The sequence below is a fragment of the Artibeus jamaicensis genome, unplaced genomic scaffold (assembly GCF_021234435.1).
Source record: "Artibeus jamaicensis isolate MK-2021 breed Jamaican fruit bat unplaced genomic scaffold, CSHL_Jam_final scaffold_833, whole genome shotgun sequence".
Taxonomy (NCBI): domain Eukaryota; kingdom Metazoa; phylum Chordata; class Mammalia; order Chiroptera; family Phyllostomidae; genus Artibeus; species Artibeus jamaicensis.
The window spans coordinates 7,909,505-7,930,731 of NW_026522056.1; the positions used below are offsets into that span (position 1 = coordinate 7,909,505).

At 50.0% G+C, this 21,227-nt stretch overlaps 1 protein-coding gene across 3 annotated transcripts in view; it reads right to left on the reverse strand.

The window, feature by feature from the left end:
* The window catches only part of PLEKHA2 (pleckstrin homology domain containing A2), a 69,209-nt gene that overhangs the window by 36,363 nt on the left and 11,619 nt on the right, over positions 1–21,227 (reverse strand). Inside the window, exons 1-3 of one of the 3 annotated variants that reach the window (XM_037166891.2) lie at positions 19,234–19,400; positions 18,839–18,932; positions 8,006–8,169 (exon numbers count right to left, since the gene is read on the reverse strand). In XM_037166891.2, coding sequence (XP_037022786.2) covers positions 8,006–8,146 — 141 coding nt within the window. In that variant the 5' untranslated portion in view covers positions 8,147–8,169; positions 18,839–18,932; positions 19,234–19,400. Of the gene's footprint in view, positions 1–8,005; positions 8,170–18,838; positions 18,933–19,233; positions 19,401–21,227 lie in introns of those variants that run through there. The other 2 variants (XM_037166890.2, XM_037166892.2) reach the window with 2 other exon arrangements.

Genomic DNA, 21,227 nt, shown 5'->3' on the forward strand with positions numbered 1-21,227 from the left:
ATGAGACAGTCCTTCAAATGTACAAAGACCTGCTTATTATCTAAGAGTTGAATATCAATGAAAGGTAAATACAAGAGCTGGACCAGCAGGGTGACACCAGAGGCGGCCCTGTAGAGTTGCCCAAGCTGGGCAGGGCAGGAACTAGTCAAACTGGCTCTTAGGTGCCCAACTGCAAAAGACCAGGGATTCACAGGACAACAGGGGAAGGAGAGATGCTGGTGCCCTCTTACCTTCTCTTCTAACCCTCCAGGGTTCCTAGCAGACAGCAAGGGACACAGCAGGCAGTAAAAACCAGCCTGCTGGTCAACTCGGGAGAAGTAGGAAAAGAATGTATGTGGAAATCCCACAGCTAAGGCATGAGCCACCATGGCTGCCCATGGGCTGAAACCACAGCTCAAACCACCAAAAGCCTCAGCCAGACACAGACTCTCAGAAAAGGCCTTGGCTAAGAAGAACAGTGCCATGGGAATGGAGGGGAGAGTATAATTCCCTCTGCCCCATATTCCACAGCCCCACTGTGGCATGAGAGAATAATCAAAGGAAAGTGACCAGGCTGTTCCCAGACATTACGTGACCCAGGCAGTGGCTTCACTTGCTGCTCTGGTAACAAAGGCATGTCCCCTCCACCCTACAGCTCCACCCCCTGACCCCACCTGAAGAAAGGTGAAATGTCCGGGGCTGTTCTCTCCAGTCTCCAGTTCAGAGAGATCCATTTAGTCCTTCCCTTTGAGACAAGCCAATTCCATACCATAAACCACTTGCTGGCGTACGGCTTTCCATCCCTTATCTGGACATCTCTTTCTCGTTGGCTTGCACCAGCACCGGCTTTGGCCACAATGGACTTCATGATATGGACATCTCTCGACCTCCACATTCCCAGCTCTTTTACTTCCTCTTTCAATCCTGGTGACAGTGACCTAAGGACAGGGTCAAAGGCCTGGACCCTCGATAATCCCCTGGACAGGTTCGGGATCCAAGACTCCACCAATCGGCCACCTAAATGTTTCTGGGACCTGAAACTCGACCGGCCCACTACTTTTCCCCTTTCCTCCACTTGGCCTCCTCCACATGTACCTCCAACTCAGCCATCATCCCCTCCACCCTCTGACTGCTTCCCTTCCCAACTTCTCCATCTCTGCCAGCGGCTCCACCTTCTCTCCCCAGTCAGGCAGGCACTCAGCCTCTGACCATTCTGCCTCACCCGTCGGGCAGTCCCCAGCATTATCAGTGTCTTCCTTCCCAGGGCCTTTAAACCTGCCCCTTTCTCTCCATTCCCGCCACGCCACCACCACTATCACGTAAGGAAGCCGTGGGACAGATTCCTCACTGGCCCCTCCAACTGCAGGCTCCCCCACCTCCCTGTCCGTCCCATGTCCCTGCCAGAACAAAAATTCCTTCACAAGCAACACCTCTACCAACGTCTAATTTGATCAACTCCGGAGTTTATCGAAGTACTTTCGCATACATCACTTTATTTCACCTTCACAGCAACCGTGTCGGAGAGAGAGGTAATTCGTGTTATTACACGCATTTTACCGATGAGGACAGGAGGCCCAGCGACCCGTGGACGCCCCGTTACGTATTCACGGAGCCTGCGCTCGGCTGGTGTAACCAACACAGCAGTCTCTAGCAAAGTCTAACGCACAGCCCTGCTCCCACACCTACAAGTGCCCACTTTTCCTCACAGACTGTTTTAACAATAAAATGGCATTGCTGTATATACTAGAGATATAAAATAGTTAAAAACAGATATAGCACACGAATGCTGAAAGTTAAAGTCTAAAGGAAAACACAGCGACAGAACCAGAGACAAATTTTAAGAACACTCAGGACAACCACCACCGTGGAGCCTCTGCCAGTTTTCATAGCTTCTATCTCTTCAGCTGTAACACCAGGTAGCGCTAAGTGTTACCACGATTGCCCCAAAGTGCTTCTTAGTTTTCACTTTTCAATTTAGACCAAGTCCACCTTGTTATAAAGACAAGAATTATTTTTTGGAAAATAAGATTACCAGAGAAAACACGAAAAACAAAATTGCACTTACAGTATTTTATGTTAACTCTCAAAAGTCTACATGAAATTTTAATTCTTAACACATTAATTTAATGATCATTAAGCTTTAGCAAAATTTGCATTTATTTATTTCAATTTGCACTTAAGCCAAAGTACAGATCTGTCACTTGAAATCTTCTTTGGGGATGTTTCCCCCACAAAAAGAATTCTGCATTCTTACTCTAACACAATAATAGACGAGAGCAAGCCAGAAATTCTTCTTAACCCTTGAAATCACGTGTCACGTAGATCACTAATGTGCCAGTGACACCAAATCCATGAATTACGAACACGTTGCCCAAACAGTTGTTGAAGATCTGAGAGCCACTGGGATGCGGGTATATGCAGAGGGAGTCTCTGGGCAGACACAGAAACTGGCCACAGTGGTTGCCTCCGGCCAGGAAACATGTAGCCGGGGAACGGCAGTGGGAGGAGGCAACCTGTCACTGTATCCGCTTTCCCACGTTTCAAATCTTGCACCGGGTGCAGTTATTGGCCAGTTTTTAAAGGACGTTATCTGACTGGTTCTTGGCATTTTGACAGGGTGAAGCTTATTACACCAAAGTCCTTTAAGCATTGTTGGATTTCAGCCACATTTTGCTGAAGAAGGTTTCTGATACAGAAAATGCAATTAAAAAGAAACACACGTGCTCATTTTTGCGTAGCCTTGAAGACAAAACTATTATTCATTATATATTATGTATTAATATAATTTCCTACCACTCCATCATATGCTTTCTACTAAAATGCAGCCAAATATTCATCTTTTTGTCAACACAGCAAAGCTCTTTGCCCCTTTCAATGGAAAAAAATTACTTTAAGCTTATTCTTAAAAGAAAGATAGCAAAAGGTTTTTATTCAGGCCCCACAGATACCAGGAGAAATGCAGATATAATCTTCTTTTGGATACTATATTACGGATATTTTGTTCCAAAATTCACATTGTGGCCTTTTGAAAGGATTTTCTGAGCAAGAAGAGAAAATACATTTTACAGAGTAAATTTGGCAAGAACCACAATCTAGTGCAATCGTGCTTCTGTGCTCCTGTTTATCCTTTGTTCAGGGCTGTACAACTCGGCCTTGCGAGCACCAGACAGGTGGAAGGTAAGCGTTGCTGTGCAACTGAAACAGTTAGTTACTCTGTAGGTCCATGCAATAGAAGGGAGAAGCCTTTTTAAGGAACTGCATGCCCTCTCTCGCAATAGGGACCAGCGTTAAATTACAAGTGCTGGTGCCCTCACATCACAGAAGTGCTTTAAGGAAAATCCAGCCAAGGTTAGTTTCTATTCAAGAATTATTTATGTGCTTGACATTGTCTGGATATTGATTTTTAAATGCATTAGCCAAGTCAGTGATCATAATCAATAATATTGAAACTCTGCGTTTATAGGGGTCCTTTTTAGGTAATAGGTTTCCTCCTGGATCAGTTTCATGCCGCCGGTGCCTGGATTAAAAAACCTTGACTCCTTACTCTACCACAAGGGAGCTGCATATTGGCCAGTGGTCAAGGCATGAACCAGCAGGTAGGCTGACCCCTAGCATGACCTGCCATCCACCCCCGGGAGCGGACACTGTCGCTGGCCTCCCGCCTCTGATGCTCTGCTACACTCACCATGGCCACACCGGCAGCTCTACTTCGTCGGGCCACATCTGTCCTGTGAGGCGCACAGAAGCCCAGTTCCACGGGGACAACTCTTAGGCCTCCCTTACTGTCCCCTCCCCCAACCCCGCAGCAGCGGGCTAAGGCCTACCTACCCCTGGCAGACTTCTCCTGAGCTCACACTCTTGTCCGGCTTCCTCGCCTTCCCAGCACACCTGACAGTCTCAGGGGAACACTTCCTCCCTCAGGGGAACGTTTACTTGCCACAAATCCTTGCCTTGGGGCCTCTAGGGACCCCACCGTAAATACCCTCTAGGCAGACTAGCTCGCCTTCCCCCCCTGCGCTGCCCCGCCCCATGAAGCCTGCTGTTGACCTCACTGAAAACACCCTCCTCTCCCCCTTCCTCCAGGACACATAACAATCAAATGAGGTATTGTAAGTGAAAAGCACTCCAAAAATTTGAAGTGCTCTACAAATGTCGTGTCCAGATTTGGGTTTCTTGCTACCCTCTCCACAGAGGGGTGCCCTGCAGCTCGTCCTGCCACATTTTTATCTGATCTGCTACCTCCCCAGCTACCTGCAACCTCCTTGAAGATGAAGACTTTGTCTTCTTCACTGCTGAAGCCTCAGCATTTGACCGGTGTCTGGCATGCAGGCCAGGTTCAGCTACCGTGTGTTCTATACTGTATAATACCCTATTCTCAGCCCTTCAGGGGATAAAAAGGCCAAACGAAAGCCAGGTTAGAGATCACGGAGAACGCCTGTGGCCGGGGAGGATAAAGGGCTTGCTCACACACAAAACCACTTAGTGGCTGAGCCAGGATCCAATCCTTAATCTTTTGTCTCCCTGGCCTGAGAACGTCCATTTAAGACTCCACCTCCAGGTCCTCCTCTTCCCCAGACGGGCGGCAGCAGCAGGGAACACTGCAGCCCCCTCTCCTCCAACCAAAATACTGGCATCTGGCGGTCCCACTTAATGATGTGCTATCTTGTTATAAAGATGGACTCGGATTTTTAGCACTACAGTCTTGGTGTGTATTGGTTGCATCTCCCCAGCCAAACCTGAGGCTTCCTAGTGGTAAAGACCTCACTGAGCTCACCTTCCACGTGGTCTCCAGGACCGTGCCGGAGGCTGGGCACGAACACGAGTACGAGGAAGGAAGACAAGGGTGAAGAGTGAAGACACTCGAGTCAGACAGACCTGGCTCTGGCCCCAGCCCTGCATTTTACCACCTGTGCCACCTTGAGCGAAGTCCCTAGACTTCTCTGCACCCTGTAGAATAACACTGTGAGACTGATCATAGATCCCAAGCCCCGGGACTCTTGAGAGGAATTAATGAGATGATACATGTAATGCCTTTTGCACAATGGCTGGTAGAGGGAAACCACTCAGTGAGACTCAGTAAGTATAACCTGCAGTTAGTAATAACAGCAGCAACAGTGGTGGTAAAAACAGGCTCCATAAATACCGAGTGGCTTAACCAGACAGGGACCAGAGACCTGGGTTCAGAAAATCCCCTGCTTATGCATATCTATTAAGTAACCATGATACTACATATCGGGTGTCTCCTTTTCCTTATACAAGTAAGAAGTTCAGTGACCGAAGTCTCCCTTCACAGGGACAGACCAAAACCCTCCAGTCTGCTCTTGGGGTCACCTCCAATCCATCTTCTCCTGACGCTGTGCACTCCCCAGAACTTCCATTTGGTTCAGACCAGGTCCCCCACCCCAGGAGCGCAGGGCCAGGCACTCTGAATTTCCTAAAGGCTTCCCTCTGACCGTCTCTTTACCTGGCCCTCTTTAGTTCATTCATTCATTCATTCAATGAGTATGCACTTACTAAACATTGGACACTGTGGATCAAAAGCTAACCCAGATGAGCCCCCTGCCATCTAAGAGCTCCCAGCCCTGAGAGTCCTCTGGCTTCTATTTCTCAATCAGAAACTACCTTTGAAAGTTTTCCTTCCTCCCCAGCAACATTAAAATGACTGTCTCGTTATCAGCAACAATAGCAGGGAAACTGGACTCAGACTGCCAGGGTTAGAGCCCTGGCTCTGCCACTTTCTTATGATGTAACCACGGGTGGGTAAGTGTCTGCCCCTCTCTGCCTCGCCCGCCTCGCCTTCAGAACAAGGGCAATAATACCTACCAATTAGACTGTTGTCGGAATGAAGTGAGAACCCAATGAAGTCTTTAGAACAGTGCATAGCACATAGACATAAATGTTCACTAACACTATTTCACAACTTAACAAAAATATCCGCTCTCAAGTCCAGAATGGCTGATTGGCCTTCGGTACAACAAAGAGCTAAGCCAACAACTAAAGTGAAATGTTCTGAAATACTGCTGTGTCACAGCCAGACTCCTTTTTTAGGCATGTGCCAAGCCAGCTGAAATTTCTGCCTCCAGGGAAAATGTAAAGAATCTGCGGCAGGGGCCACGAGTTTTATTTGGTAACTCGAGCTCAAAAAAGGCTGTAGCATGAGAAGGGAGCTCAGTGGGCAGGGACGCACAGGAGGCTTCCCTGGGCAGGGGGACACCTGCTGCTGCAGAGGCTGAACCCAGACACCCCAGGAAAGCAGCCCAGGCCCGGCATCCGCGGTTAGCACAGGTCCTGGAACCCAAGTCAAACCAGAAAGCTGAGAAGAGCAAGAGAAATCCTGATAAGTGGCAACATTCGAGACTGGACATGGTGACACAGTGGTTCCAGGTGACATGTCGCTGACAGCAAGATTCTCAGTCTATAGCCCAGAGTGTGAAGGAGGGTCTGACTCTCAGGGGAGTTTGCCGGCAATGGCTGGGCAGGATTCCCTAAGCAAGAACAGTCCTAGCAGGAAGCATAGCCCTAAGTAGCTGAAACAGCACAAAACTACATTCAAGTTACCTGGGCTAACATGGCAGGTAAGTGGGAGGAGGTACACAAAGGACAAAAAAGGGGAAAGAAACGATCAGCCACACAGACCATAAGTCACCCGGCTCATCCCTGGCATGCCAGAAGCCAAGTCTACTGGCCACAGGACTTGATTTCAAGTTCCTCCAACGGTGGGGAAGTAGCACCTAAAACGACACTTCCTTCCACTGCAGATCTGTTGACTCAGCTATGGGCACCTCTACATGGCGGGGAAAATGACAGAGCAGGGCCCTGAGCAAACCCCCAAACAGCAGAAGAGGCGAGCGCTCCAGACTATGCCAAGGATGTAAGTGTCTGTATGTAGGCTTTGTTCTGCACGCTCAGCACTTTAAAGAAAAGGAATCAACAGAAGGTTTATCAGGAATGTGGGGTGAACTAGGGGGCACAGTTCTATTTGGGGTTAAGCCTTTCCCGGAGACAGCGATTTGCGGCAGCTCATCTGTGGGTATGTTTTCTGGACCTATAGCATTTTCTCTCAGCCATTAAATCCAGAGGACAAATGCCAGAAATCTCTAGAGGGTCAGTCCCGGATAATGACCTAGAGACTCACAGGCTTCTTTTTCCACTTCACATTTAGAGCCCAAGTCCATCCCCCAACACTCAGACTGTCCTCTTCCTAAGTCTCTGAGCCAGAGCCAAATCTCAGGCCCACACCCCTCCCCACCCCAGCGTGGCCACAACCCATGATCTTGCCATTCAAGGGCCACACCAGTCTCTGGGGCTTCGTTCCACCAAACTGCTCTAGGCTGGTGGGAAGGAAAGAGCCCACGGCACTCACGGCACCAGAAAAAGACCCGAGGTCCCGTGTCGGGGGCAGAGCAACGCCTTCCCAGACCAGGGACGACTCCAGGGACTCCCAGGCAAGGCATTAAAACGTAGGGGGCCCCTGTCGATTCCTAGGCCCAAGCCTCAGCCGTTTTCATCTGCAGTGCGAGGAAGCAAAAGGACGTGACTTCCAGGGTCACCTGCAACCGGGTATTGGGACTCCTGGCTCAATGCAGGAAACCAGGGAAGTCCACCGTTTGTCCAGCTCAGGGAACCAGGTCACATTCTCTGCTGGGGAGAGGCTCCCGAGTGGAAGAGCAGGAGTGGCCACAAGGCCACAGCCCTACCAAGAGAGGTGAGCAGAAGCAAGTCATGCCTCGGATCCAGCCCAGCCAGCCTCTCCCCGAGTGTGAGAAAAGACACCAGATCCTCTGGGTCAGGAGAGATGAGCTTCTTCTCAAACTAAAAATTGGGATGATTTCCTGTGCACAAGGGTGCACGAGTGCAAGCGTGCTTGTGGGTGTGTGTGAGTGTGTGGTGGTGTCTGCCCCTCCTCCCTGACCAGCAGGTCGGTGCTGCCAGGACAGATGAAGCCCTTCGGGCTAAGCCCATGCGCATTCCTCCCAGGCAGCGATGGCAGCCAGCCCACCTGCCGCCTTCCCCGGCAGCGTCTCACCTGGGGGTTGTCCATGTACCAGAGAAGGTAGTTGGCCTGGGTATCCAGAATAAAGTACCTCCGCAGAAACTTGCCACTGTTCTCATTCTCCTCGATGTCCAGAAACCCGCAGATTCGGTTCTGCCGATCAACATAAGGCATTCCTGGGCTCTGCTCACATCACCCTGCGTGGCGGGAGGGAGGGGTGCTGGTGAGAAGGAGGGCGATGCGGGCCCTGCCTGGGGACCTGTAGGGGACTCGCTCTGGCTTGACTCACCTCGGCCCTCTCCTGCATCAGCTCCCTTCCCCAGGGCACGAAATGTTCCACCCCAACCAGAGCCTGGAAGCCTCTGTGGATTCCATTCCGCAAGCAGTCATCAAAATCCATTAACGTGCATCACCTAACTTTCCCGAGGCTCTTCTATGTGCTGAGCTGAGCATTAGGCAACTTGACATACACAGAGGACATAAGCCTCGACTTTGGGTCAGGGGCCAGAGTTCCAGTTCCAGTTCTGGCCACTCACTGTGTGAGCACAAACTATTTAATCCTTGTGCACCTCGGTTTCTGCAGCTATAAAATGGGGATAATAACAGTACCTGCACCTCATAAGGTTTTGGTGAAAATGAAGTGCTTGGCGCTTATTAAGCACTTCATAAACACCAGGCATTATTATGCTCGTCACAAAAGCCTTAGAAAATAGGTCATAACCTAGTTTTATACATTAAAAAACTATCTCAGGAAGGATTAAAGCCCTAGTTCAAATTCCAAGATAAAACTTTGCCAGGAATTCAGTCATCAGCAACGGCCCCTCTGGATTCACAAAGGTGCCCAAGAATTACCCCGAGGGCTCCTGGGACCCTGTGGCCACAGGCTTTTACTTACTTCACTTTGCTGTTACCCAGAGGCCACTTGTAATGGAAAGAATGGGGGATCAGAAGAAAACCCCAACCCCTGAACACTGACGGACTCCAGAAGAGGATCTCGGTGTCAGGAGACATGCCACACCCTCCAGCCAGCCTCCCCAGCCTTGTGATTTCCTTCTGTCTCTCTGAAGAGCCAAAGGACGGGCTGCAGCTCTCTTCTCCTCCCAAAGGAATATGAGCAACTTCCCACAAGCAGTTACACCCAACCTGGCGCACAACACACTACAGAAGGGGGACAAAGTCCCACAAGGATGAGAAAACACCATTTAGACTTTCAAGGACAGACACCACCCACCCCTGGCCCGGCTGGGCTCCAACAAGCAAAATCCACTACGACCCTAGCCCACCACGGTTCTTAGTCTACAACTAAGCAAAGTCGTGAGACGGCCAACCTCAGGCCACTCCTTGCACCAGAACACTGGTCAGCAAGGAAGCTACTGAGACACCACACCTGTCGTCTTCCAGGCCAGAGGGGCGGGTCCACCATCGGGTTAATTCTAAGGGTGGCAACTGGCGGTACGATCTGTTCTCTCCCACCCCCAAAAAGGGGTCTGGCAGTGTTGAAAGGCCGCCCCAAAGAGAAAAGTGCCCCCCACCCGTATACAAGGATACCAGTGAACAGTGAATCCCTTGATAAGGTCAAGGCCAGGATGCCAATTGGGACAGACGACTCGGTCAAAAGGGAGATGGGTCGGGGGTCCCATGACCTCTCACTGGGAACAATGGGGAAGAATAAAGCAGGCAGGGAGACAGAGCAAAGGACATAAAAGGAAAAATAGAAGAGGAGGTGAGAAAAGGATAAAAAGTGGTAATGGAAAGTTAAAAAATATGGCAGTGGAGAAGGAAGAAGTGTAGCAGAAGTAGGGGACAATGGTGGGGGGGGGGTTGGGGGTAGGAACGGCCCTGCTGGAGGTCATCAGGTCTCTCCCAGGTACCTGCGGCCAGAGGCCTTGCTTCTCACGCCTGGCTGAGCAAGGAAGCTTCCACCCCAGCTCCAGTTCCACAGCAGAGCAAGTGTGAGTGCAGGAAAGGGAAAGAGAGGGAGGACACAAGCCAAGAGCTAGGAACCGACACCATAGGAGGAACTCAGTCCTCTTGCAGACACTGGGTCGAAGATGGGAAGGTGAGAGGCCTGGTGCTGGTTGTTGATGGAGCACATCCCCGAGAAAGGATGCAGCCTGAGCCCTGGGACCAGGGAAAACAGGAGTCCCCTGCAGAAAGGCTGGGTCAACCTCCCACTGAGAGTGCACAGCTGTCGGGTCAGGATGAGGGGGCCATCCATCCCCCAAGACAACTCGGCAAATTCCCTTGGTGCAGCCAGAGAGCCAGAATTCCCAGGGGTTTCAGAATTACCGCCACTCCTGGGGCATTTCTAAGAGAAAGCATAAGAAATGCTGCATGACAGAGCCCACTGAGTCGGGGCCCAGTCAGTAAGCACAGCACTCAGCTTCAGGCCGGCTTTCAAATGTGCCCTTTGTAGCCACCAGGACTGATCAGAGCCGTCTTTTTTCCAGGCAGAAGCTGGAGAAGGCACTCTTCCATAGCCCTCCAGCTGCCCACTGGTGAGGAGGGGGCTTCCTATTTGCATGCGTCAATGGGAGGGAGAAGACCTTCATGTCCCCAAAGGAAAGATAATAAAAGGAAGAGTTCTGGTTACAACATCTCCCAACTGCGGTTCTAGCCCCAGAAAAAAGAGGCTGCTCAGATGTCCTGAGAAGCCGCTGAGTCACAGAGCTCATCAAGAACGTGGGAGGTGGGGGAAGGATCAGCTGCAGGAGAACCGGCATGAGGGACACGTGGTGGTAACCAGTCGCCCCACGCAGAAGGGGCAGCCTCAAGGAGCTGCACGGAACACAAACCCGAGGCCCTGAGCCCCAGTCCTCAGACAGGCGGTCCAGATCCCATTTGTGCAGCCCCTGCCACAACAGCTGCTAAGACTTGGGATGGACAGACTGCTGTCCCCAGCCCCCCCAAATTGCCTCTCCCTCCCTCTTCATCTTCCAAGTCTCTGCTGGGTCCTCCTCCTTTTCCCACAAGGGCTCTCCAATACGACTAACTCTGCCACCCCAGGCTCAGCCCAGACAACTGGGCAGTGAGGGGAGAAAGGGAAGTGCTAGCAATTGCTCCTAAAGGGGGGAAAACCCACCTCGATGCACATACACATCCCATCACCCAAAAATTCCCCTACCGAGGGCAGGACGAAGCTTTGAAATGTTCTTTCTAACGCTCACCACTTTCCTCCACGTATATCGTTTTAGCCTAATTTCTGACACTCTAAAATCACTTTTTATCTTAAATTTCCTTTTAACTTCAATTCCCCAGGATAAAAATATTGACTAGAGGGTGACATTGGGTGGTTTGACCCAGGAGTCACCCCCTGCATGTCCTGGGCCCAGCACTCTGACAGTGACTCTCTCTCCCCGTCTCCTGAGACAATATGCAAAGTGTCCCCAGGGTGAAGCAGCACGCAGCCCCCTCTCAGACTAGCTGCTTCTCCTCTGCTCTAGCACCACAATGCAACCGCCCAGCAGGGAGCTGCTTAGCCTTCACAACACATGGTGGACAGAAAGAGCAGGCATTTCTGCAGGAAGGGACCTCGGTCCACCCTGCTCAACCCTCCCTATCTCTCCAAAGCAGGCCACACCTCCCGGTGTTTTCCGTGTGCCGTGCAAAACTCACAGTGTAACAATGCTGGCATTTTTAAAAGATCACTCTAGCCAACCATGTTCACTTTTGCATGCTTTCTCATGCCCTTGTCTGCATAATCGGTCTTTTTAAAATTTTAAATTATATCATAAACATGTTCTATGTTGCTACATGGTCTTTGTAATCATTGTTTTTAATGGTTGCATAACATTACTGGACTGTATTTACTATAACTTACATACCATTTCTCCATAATTAGATAAATTACATCTAATTTTCCACTATTATAAATAATGCTGAAATTCATAGTTTCGTGCTTTGTTTCTTCTTTTACAGGAAAATAAGGTAAATTCCAAGTAATACTATGACCAGATCATAGCTTATGATTTTTCACAATTTTTGAGACCCATTTCCTGCTTCATCTTCCTTCCTGGACTTTGTGAAATGAGATCGAAATGATGTGTGCACACGATCAATATCAATCAACCAATCTCTCTCTCTCTTACTCATATGCCCCAAACCAAACCCTGGCCTCACCCAAGTCAGATACTGAAATAGTGTATGTTAAAGAAAAGGAAAAGAGAAAAGAGGAAAGTTCTATATGATCCAAATTTCATCTGTACCTAAGTTCCTGAGTATGTTCTGAAAATAAAAAATACTGAGTATTTAATTCATAGTAAAAATGAAACTTAGAAGAAAAAAAATGAATTTGCATGAAGGTACCCATTGAGCAACAGCAAAAAATGAGTTAAACATCAGTTAAACCAAGATTCCCAGTTGACCAGTCGAAGCTCACGAAGGAAAAGAGAGTCAATGGCCGCCCACCTTACAGAGAGATCGGGGCATTTGGGGAGGTCTCTGTCCAAAATATCTCCCCAGTTGCCCATTTCAGTGCCTCAGGTCCCATCACTGGAGGAGATTTAAGCCAAGAATAAAACTGACCCCTAGGAATTGAGGCAATTGACACCTTTATCAGGCTTATAACATGCAAGAGATGTCTGGGACCACGACCCTAAGAAATAGAACACACGCTGAAGGAAGAGAGAGGCAGCAGAAGGGTAAAAAGTACCAAGAAGATTGCTGCTTGAAACAATGTTATCTGCTTGAAAAATGTCCCTAAGATTCTGATGCACCCAGGACAGGAGCAGGAACCTTTCTGGGAAGCAGTTTGGCAATATGTAACAAGAGAGCTAAAAATGTTCATGCCCTTTGACCCAGTAATTCTACTTCCAGGATTCCATCCAAGTAAATGAACAAAGATGCAAATAAAGATTAAAATAAAAAGACAGTAACTGCACTAGAATTTGTAATAACAAAAAGTTGGAAGTGCTCTGAATGTCCCAGTGATCAGGGAATGATTTTAAAAATTATAAGACATTTGCATAAGGAAATGTTACACCATCATTTACAAACTATGTTTTCGAGACATTTTTTAATGACGTAGGGAGAAACCATATCCTGATAAGATTTTTTAAGATATAATATGATTTATAATATGACCTCAACCTCCTAAATATTATTTTTCTCTATCTATATTTAGACAGAAAAAAACTGACATACAGACACCAAAATATTAGCCGTTCACATCTGTGGGTTGTGAGTTAATTTTATTTACTTCTCCATATTTTCTGTATTTCCCAAACCTCTTACAGGGAATGTGTGTTACTTTGGTTAGTAGGAGGGAAAGCTATTTAACTCCACACAAACCCTCATCCCCAGCACAGAAGTTTCGAAGCTAAGGATAAACTTCTCAATTCTCCAGAGTCCACAAACAAGAAAAACCTTGCCTACATTATAGTTCTCTTGTGACTTTGTTGGTGTGTCAATGCCTTAAATCTAATAAAGCAGTATCCCGCCCATCACAACTGTCCAAGAGCCAGGCACCTACTCAGAGAGCTTGGGCAGCCCCCATTCTAGTTGGGTATCTTACCTCCCATTTCAACATCCTCTTAGACAGGCTCGTTCTTTCCCCTGCAGGTTGGGGTCCTTACCCTCTGGGCCTCCTCGGAAGAGCCCCTGTCTTTGGAGCCAACAATATTCACACCCAAACTGATGCCTCTATTCCTCTGTTACTATGGCGTCTGAGCCTCGCAGAGCCCAGCCCTGCAGGAAAAGGAAGGGGAACGTGACAAGGACCCCCAGTGGAATCTTCCTTCTTGAAACTTGGGAGAGAGGGTTGACATGTTTTCAATGAATAGCGAGAAAGATGAAGAGATGGATAAACAGATTTTTTTAAGGAAAACAAAAGCTATAGAGCTATTAAGTCATGAAAGCTATGGTTTGCTGAACTAGACATTTTGATTTTGAAGATTACTAATGTAGTTTGGAGATAAGGGAAAGAAGAGAGTAAAATAAAGGGGACTGAGCTGCCCGACCATTAGACACTGTTGAGGAATATAAAAATATGAGAAAGAGATAACGGAGATAAAGTCCTCCATGGCCCCATTATGACACAATCTAACCTCCAGTTCAAAGAAAGTTCAAAATTACCCTTCATTCATTTGCTTTTCAAATTTGGAGATTTTTCTGGCATGTCACTCAGTGTTGGCAGGACAGGTGATTTCAGTGATTTAGTCCAGAAGACGGTCAGGGAGGCGTTTTTTGGCACGTGGTGGGGCACACAGCAGTAAGTACATCTCCTGTCTTGTCCCCTCTGATGGTGGGAGAAAGACGGTGGGGGCTGCAGACGGCGGCATCCAGCCCTGGCCGTGAGTGACAGGGACACCAACAGGAAATTGCTACATTTCTACAGGAGAAAGTTTATCAGGAAATGACATCAGAGGTCTCCGCGAGGACTATAATACGCAGAGAGGGACTGGGGTGTGGAGGTTAAGAACAGTCAGTCAACTCTTGCTAGGATGTGCACAGGCCGCGTGACGGAGCGCTCACCTACGTTAAACTGCAGCACACAGAGATGTGTCCTGTGGAACTGCAGCAATGCCACAGGCCCCATGAACATCACAAGAACAACAACCAAACACAAGCTCGGCTATTTCAGAGCACATCCCTGAGAATGGGCCAAAGATGGCAACTTAGGAAGTGTGGGAGCATCTATTTTCTACTGTTATAATATCACTGCATTTTGAAAATGTCATCAGAGCGCACTCCAAATAGTCGCAGGCAGGAGAGCGATGTGAGAGAGAAGAGAATGTACTGAGAACATGTTCCCAACGGAAGTTCAGGGTGAGGAATGCAAACATCCACAGGAATGGGGAAGTTCAGAAAAGGAGCCTTCTTGACATGGACCACTCGATCCCTGCTGGACCCAAGAACTCTGAATGGAGGGCAAGAGACACTCAAGGAATGTTTAAGGGGAAAAAAATGGGGAGGAAATGGCAGAAGTAATGGAACATTAATACCGCTGCGATAAAAATGCTAAAAACAACAAAATATTTTAAACACTCATGACCTGTCTTAACACAGCAGCCTCGTTTCTGTTCAGAGAAAATGTGTTTGTTGGAACCAGTAGGAAACAAAGGCCTGCCTCGGCCCAAGGCTCCTTAATAAACCACCTCCCCCGGGGGACCGCCAGTGCTGGTGAGCTGCCACGTTGGTTTTCCCAATAGCCTATAAACAGTGAGATCTCCAAACACCGAGAATCCTCCAATTCCCGCCACTGAGAAGACAACGAATTCAGTTTCTCAGTGGGGACACTAGCAGTAACCACCCAGGAGTCCCAGAATTATAATCTTCATTTAAAACTTGACAGTGTCAGACGTGTGCAGAAGGAAGACGAAAAGCAAACATCACCGTCTCTCCTCTCTACTAGCCTTTTGGAAAGTGCCAGAGGACAGTGTAAGTGCGTCTGTCTGAAGGCCTGTGCCCACAGCCCTGACTTCAGGGAACTCAGAGGGGCTGGGCGTGGCGCGGAGGATGTGCAGGTGACGGGGATCAGTATGAGTGCGTTTGATGAAACGCTTGCAAGAAGATGACCATGAAAAAGGGTGTGCTGATTTTTCAGTTACCCATTGATGTGGTAGAGTGAAGTGAAAGAGGCTGGGTTTTAGTCAGACTCTGCTGAACTCGGGGCCTGTGTCCTCGTTTGCAAAACCGAGAGAATCACTGTACCTACTTCAAAGGCTGCTCGGGGAGGTTAAGTGAAATAAATAATGGGTGAAAAGTGCTTACCAGGATGTCTGGTGAGGAGCGAGCAGTGGGCAAATGTTGTTGTTAGGATGTCAGCGGGTGGGGAGTGCCTGACAAGTAAGTATATGATTCCCAGGACACCCCAGAGCTGCTCAGGGCAGGAGCAGCGGCAGCCATCTCTACCCTCAAACATCAATAGGCAAGTATCAGTGAAAAGGCCATGACACTGGCCTCCCTCACAAAGAAAGGCATAAATGCGCCTTACTCTGGCCTCTACCCCAAGACCCATCATATTTTACATCTCTAAAAAATTCTCCAAGAAGTTAAAAAAAAATCCAAGCGCTCCACAGGCTCCATCTTGGCCAGCCTTTCCTGAAAGTTAACAAAACCCCAGCCGAGCCTATGGGTTCCAGGGAAGGGACTCTGGAGCTGCCTCCTGCTCCACCCAAGGGAGACGCACAATAGCTGAGAGCCACTCTGCAAGTGGTGGGTGGCCAAATCTGAGTCCTAGCTGATGGGACAGCGAGTACTAGCCTCTGCACTTGAACTGGTAGTGTTTCCCAGGAATGTAAGGACAAGCAGACCTAGCTTCCCATCCCTTTCACCCCTTTATCTCAGCTGGCCGACCTCTGTGGGCCGGAAAGCACACCGCAGGCACAAAGCCGAAAGCCTTTGGCCCACTCCGGGCAGTGTCAGGAGCTCCTGCACCGGCAGGGCTGGGACCTCCACGGTGAGAGAGCCCAGTCCAGCCTATAATCTTCTGCAGGTAAGTTCAGTCAGCAGGGGTCAGAGCAGACAAGGGGCGTTCAGAAAGAAGTAAATTGTAAAACCCAAAAGACTGACCAGGCCAGAGGAAGGGAGAACAGAGTAACCCAACATTTGAATAAAGGTCAGTAATAGCGCCACTGCACCAAGCACAGGCTCCTCAGAACAGGAAGGAAGGGACCCCATCCCTCCCACCTCTCAGCCACCCTATCTCCCCACCCTGCCCAATTCCCAGGCTCAATGATGGGCTTATATTGGGCAGGGCTAGGATTCTTCTCTTCCCATAGGCTGTCAACCCATAATATTTGCTCTGCTTCCTTCCCTTCCAAAGCCGAACAGATTAGATTACCAGAGTCCTTCCCAGCTCACTAAGACAGATGGAAAACTGAAAGGCAACCAAAATTGCTCACAGTGGGGTGACAGAGCAGCCCAGTGTCCCAGCGCCCACATCCTCTTTTTCATGCTCTAGGACCACATCAGCCAGAATGAACAGTGTCCAGTAGGTTCAGTGAATCAAAAGATATTTATTGCACTGTGGCCCACAGCAACAGCTAATATGAGGGAGGCATTCCAGTCTTTTAACAGGGGCCTCACTCACCTGTTTACCTGCCCCATGAAGAAGGCAAGGAGTCAATGAAGTACCAGCTGGATGTGCACAACGAACACCGAGCACCTGCTGCTTGGGTCTTCCTAGTATCCCAGCACTTCAGCAACCCCATGCAAGCCTGCAGGGGCTGTGTCGGGAGGACTTGGCTAACAGGGTTGATGCATCTCCCTTCCCACTTTTGCAAAATCCGTAAGTAGACACCAACCAAAACCTGCATGTCTTCAGGATTTATTTTAACCTTGGTAAAATACTGTGCTAAATACAGTTCAGCTCACTCTGATGACAAGGGATTTGCAGGCCCTACTTCCTTATACAGAAGAGAGAAGAAAGCACCAACAAAAGGAAAGGTTTTACAAACTCTCCACCAAAGGGCAGGTGGTTTCCAAGTCAATGCCTAGGTGATTACCCATCTCTGAAGCAAGCGAGGCTCCCATCATCAGTAGCCACAGCTCCATGAGAAGTGCCACTCTTTGTAAAAAGTGGGGCTTACAAATAGGGCAGAAAATTACTTAAGTGTAAAGGCAACATCCAGAGTAAACCCTCATTAGCCAGCTTGATGGACTGATTTCTACAGGCTGGAGGCACTGCCACACTGCTCTTTTCCCTTCCATTGGACAGAGGCAAACAATTCATGTGCTTGCAATCATTCATTCATTCATTCAATAAACATTTACTCACCACTTAGTAGATGTCATACACTGGGCTGGCCACAGAGTCTAGACTACAAGCTAGACTTTCACTATGACAAAAGTCACCTGCCTTCAAGTGGCACACAGTGGAGGCGGCTAATATCTGAAACGATCATAACGCTTTTTAAAAGCCTGTTTCTCAAAGCATGCTGGATTTCCACTCGAGCAAATAGCTTTGTGCTCTAGGAAGCTGTTTAGCTTCCTAGACTGGAAGCTCCCCAAAGACAGAAGCTGCATTTTGTTTATCATTGTCTTTCATGTCTTTATTATCCAATATATGTCAATTGCATACAAATAAGATCGGAAACAAACATTTCTATTTTTTCAAGAACTTTGGCTTTACTGTTTCTGAAGGCTTTGCCACCCAACAAAGAAAAATAATGAAGCTTCAGAAAGGAGGAAAAAGGGGACTGACTTAGATATATTAAAAACAGCATGAGTACAATTTTGGAACTTCAGCCCAAGTACAAGTGGGCCAAGGTGCCTCCAAGAACCACGGCTAGTATCCTGGTGGAAGTCCCTACTGCTCCCCTCCCCCCCCACCCCTCCCCTCTTCTCTGCTCTGTGTATTTTCCTCTGAAAAGCCTCATTTGGAGTCCTAAAGAAAGAAAGGAGGAGAGACGGGAGGAATTAGAAGGGGAAGGCACAGCCTGAACCCACACTCATCAAGAAGGAAGGAAACCTTAAGCTGAAAGCCTGGGGGGCAGGGCTGGCCTGGGGGAGGAGATATGTAAGACTTAAGTGGAGGACAAGCCTGGACACTTTTCCTTCCTACAAGGCCTCTTTTTTTCCCTTTCCTCTTTAAAAAAAAAAAAAAATTGGTGAAGTAACAGTCTTCAGAACTGGAGAGCTGGAGCAGAAAAGGGAAGCAAGTAAGGTGAGAAAGAAGTTGGTGAGAGAGAAAGACAGCTCCGCTCGAGCTGCTTTGCCAACCTGGCACCGAATCTGCATTTTAGGACAGTTTCCCTTCAAGTAAGCCCCATAGCCTGGAGTTCCAGAAGCCCAAGGGCGCGGGATGGACTCAGAGGAAAGGAAGGGATCTCCCTACGAAAGCACACCAGGCCTGCCCTAGAATAAGGTAATAGGGAAAGAGAGAGATGAGTCTCCACGGCCCAATGCGTGCCCCCAGGGACTTGCCTGGACCGTCTCTGCTGTCCTGCCCAACCCGCAGCTCGGACAGTTGTTGCGGGGCCGCTGCCCCAGCGCCAGAACCCGCAAAGAAGTTTCGCCGCTGCAAACGTGAGAAAATGCAGCTCAGCAGAACACCGCCCCAACCCTCCCCTCGGCCCCACCCCCACGTCCCGACCCCTGACGGTAGCGACCTTGGCCACCCTGGACGCTCCAGAGGGTTGGAGGAGGGGCTGCCCGCCAGGCTTCCCCGGGGCTACAGGAGGCGGCCAGGGGCTGCTGCGACCGCCCCCTTGGCCCTCGGCCACCCGGACAGGCGCGGCCCCAGCCCCCCAGCCCGTGCAGGCCCCCGCGCACCCCTCCGCGCCTCTCCGCTCCTGAGCTCGCGAGGGCACCCAACTTACCCCGCCGCGCAGGGGCCGGGGCTCGGGCAGGGTACGGGTGTCACATCGGGGTAGGGCGCGCCCCTTCGGCCCGCGGGCCGGCGCTCTCCGGGGATTTCTTTATCTCGCTGCCAAACTCTCGGTGGCTCCCGCTCCTCTAGCTCCTCTTCCCCCCCCTCACCCCGCCCCCTCCTTTTCTCTTGTCTCTCGGCTCTTTTTTCCGGGTTAATTACGTTTCGCCTTAAAGCAAAACCCAGCCCCGGATGTGAGTACAATGCTCCGCGGAGCCCGCCGGGGGAGGAGAGGGGTGCCGGGGCGCCGCGGGGTGGGAGGGGGCGCGGCCGGGCGCGGCGGGCTGCGCGCAGGGGGCGGGGCGGGCGCCGGGAAGGCGGCCCCGACCCCCTGGCCGGAGTCTGAGGCCGCGCAGGTGGGACCCGGGCCTGGGGCGAGGCCCTGCCTCGGGCGCCCGGCCCGGGCAGCAGGTGTCCGGAGCCGGACGGGGGCCCGAGGCGGAGGGCATCTTCGAAGGGGGGAGGCGAGTCCGAGCACCGGCTTCCCCTGATCCCCGCTCCCTCTTCCCAAAGCCCCACCCAGCGCCTTGGGCCGGGCCTCCCTGGCACCCTGAGCCCTTGCCTGTCTGGGACTGCAGGCTCCGGGTTAGGGTTAGGATCGGAAGAAGCAGTTCAGATTCTCCCTCCAAATTGCCCGCAGATCCCCGTGGGGGCCAGACGTTCTAACGGGGGATATAGGGACATTTTCAGAGTGTGGCGCGAAGACGCCGCCCTTCCTGACCTCGGAGCGGGAGGGTGCTCTGGGGAAAATGGGAAACAGAAGAACGTGCATGAAGTAAATACGGCCAAGGGGAACCTAAGAGAACTACTGAGAGCCCTGCAGCCTCCGCGTTATCTCGTTCGACATCCACCGCAGCCCTGTGCGCATTCATCCGGTTCATGATGAGGAAACCGAGACTGGGGACTGAGTAATGTGCCCTGGGTCCCACAGCTAATCAACTAATCAATGGCAGGTCGGTCGGGTTCTGACGCCGGCCTCCCACGTGGGGCGATAGACATGCAAATGTGCATCCAGTCGGGCAGTCAACATCCACGCACAAGTGTAGTGGATTCCGACTGGGAGGAAGGTCAGGAGACGCGGTTTCCCGGGATCCCGATGCACAGGGAGTGAATAAGGTCGGAGCGCAACCGGACTTGGAGAGAGAGGAGGGCAAAAGAAGGCCCCTGAGGCTCTGGGACAGGGACTGGATATGCAAGAGTGACGGAAAGGCTGGTCCGCATCCCAGCAGCGCAAGGCGAAGGCAGACAGTTTTAAAGTCCCCGGGACCTGAGGCGGCAAAGCCTGGGGACAGGGAGCCCGCGCCAGCAGCACACACCCCGAAAGCACCGGTGATGAAACCACACACGTTTCCTCTTCCATTTTGATTGCCAAAGCAAAAATGAGCCCCAGCTCTCTCAGGTGTGAAAAAGGCAGTTTGCTCTAGAACATTTTGCTTTGAAGAAGGAAGGAAAGGGGGACACAAGAAAAAGAAAAAAAAAAAAACATTTCCTTTGAAATAAATACATCGACGTCAATTCTTTTTTTTTCCCTGCTCATGAAGGTTTTTACCACTTATAAATTTCAGGCAGCGTAACATACTGAAGAGCATGTTCTCTAGAACCAGGTGGCCTAGGTTTGAACCCCAGCTCTGCCCCTTTGATTCCTGGGCAAGTGACTTCATCTTTGGGTGCCTCGGTTTCTACATCTGGGTTCTCAAGGAGAGTAAATGAGTTAACATTTGTAGTGTTTGGATTACTGTCGAAAATGAAGTGGATGCTATGGAAATGTTTTTTGAATTTAAAAATTAGATTATGGTTTTCGGGGTGAAAAGGAACAAAATCCCATCCAGCTCCATGCAAATCTGAATGGAGCTGGTGGTTTCCAGTGCCAGCAATGAGGTGAACTCTCAGATTTCATGGTATGGTTCACATTAAAACCCATAAAATTCTACTCCCCGTTGAGCC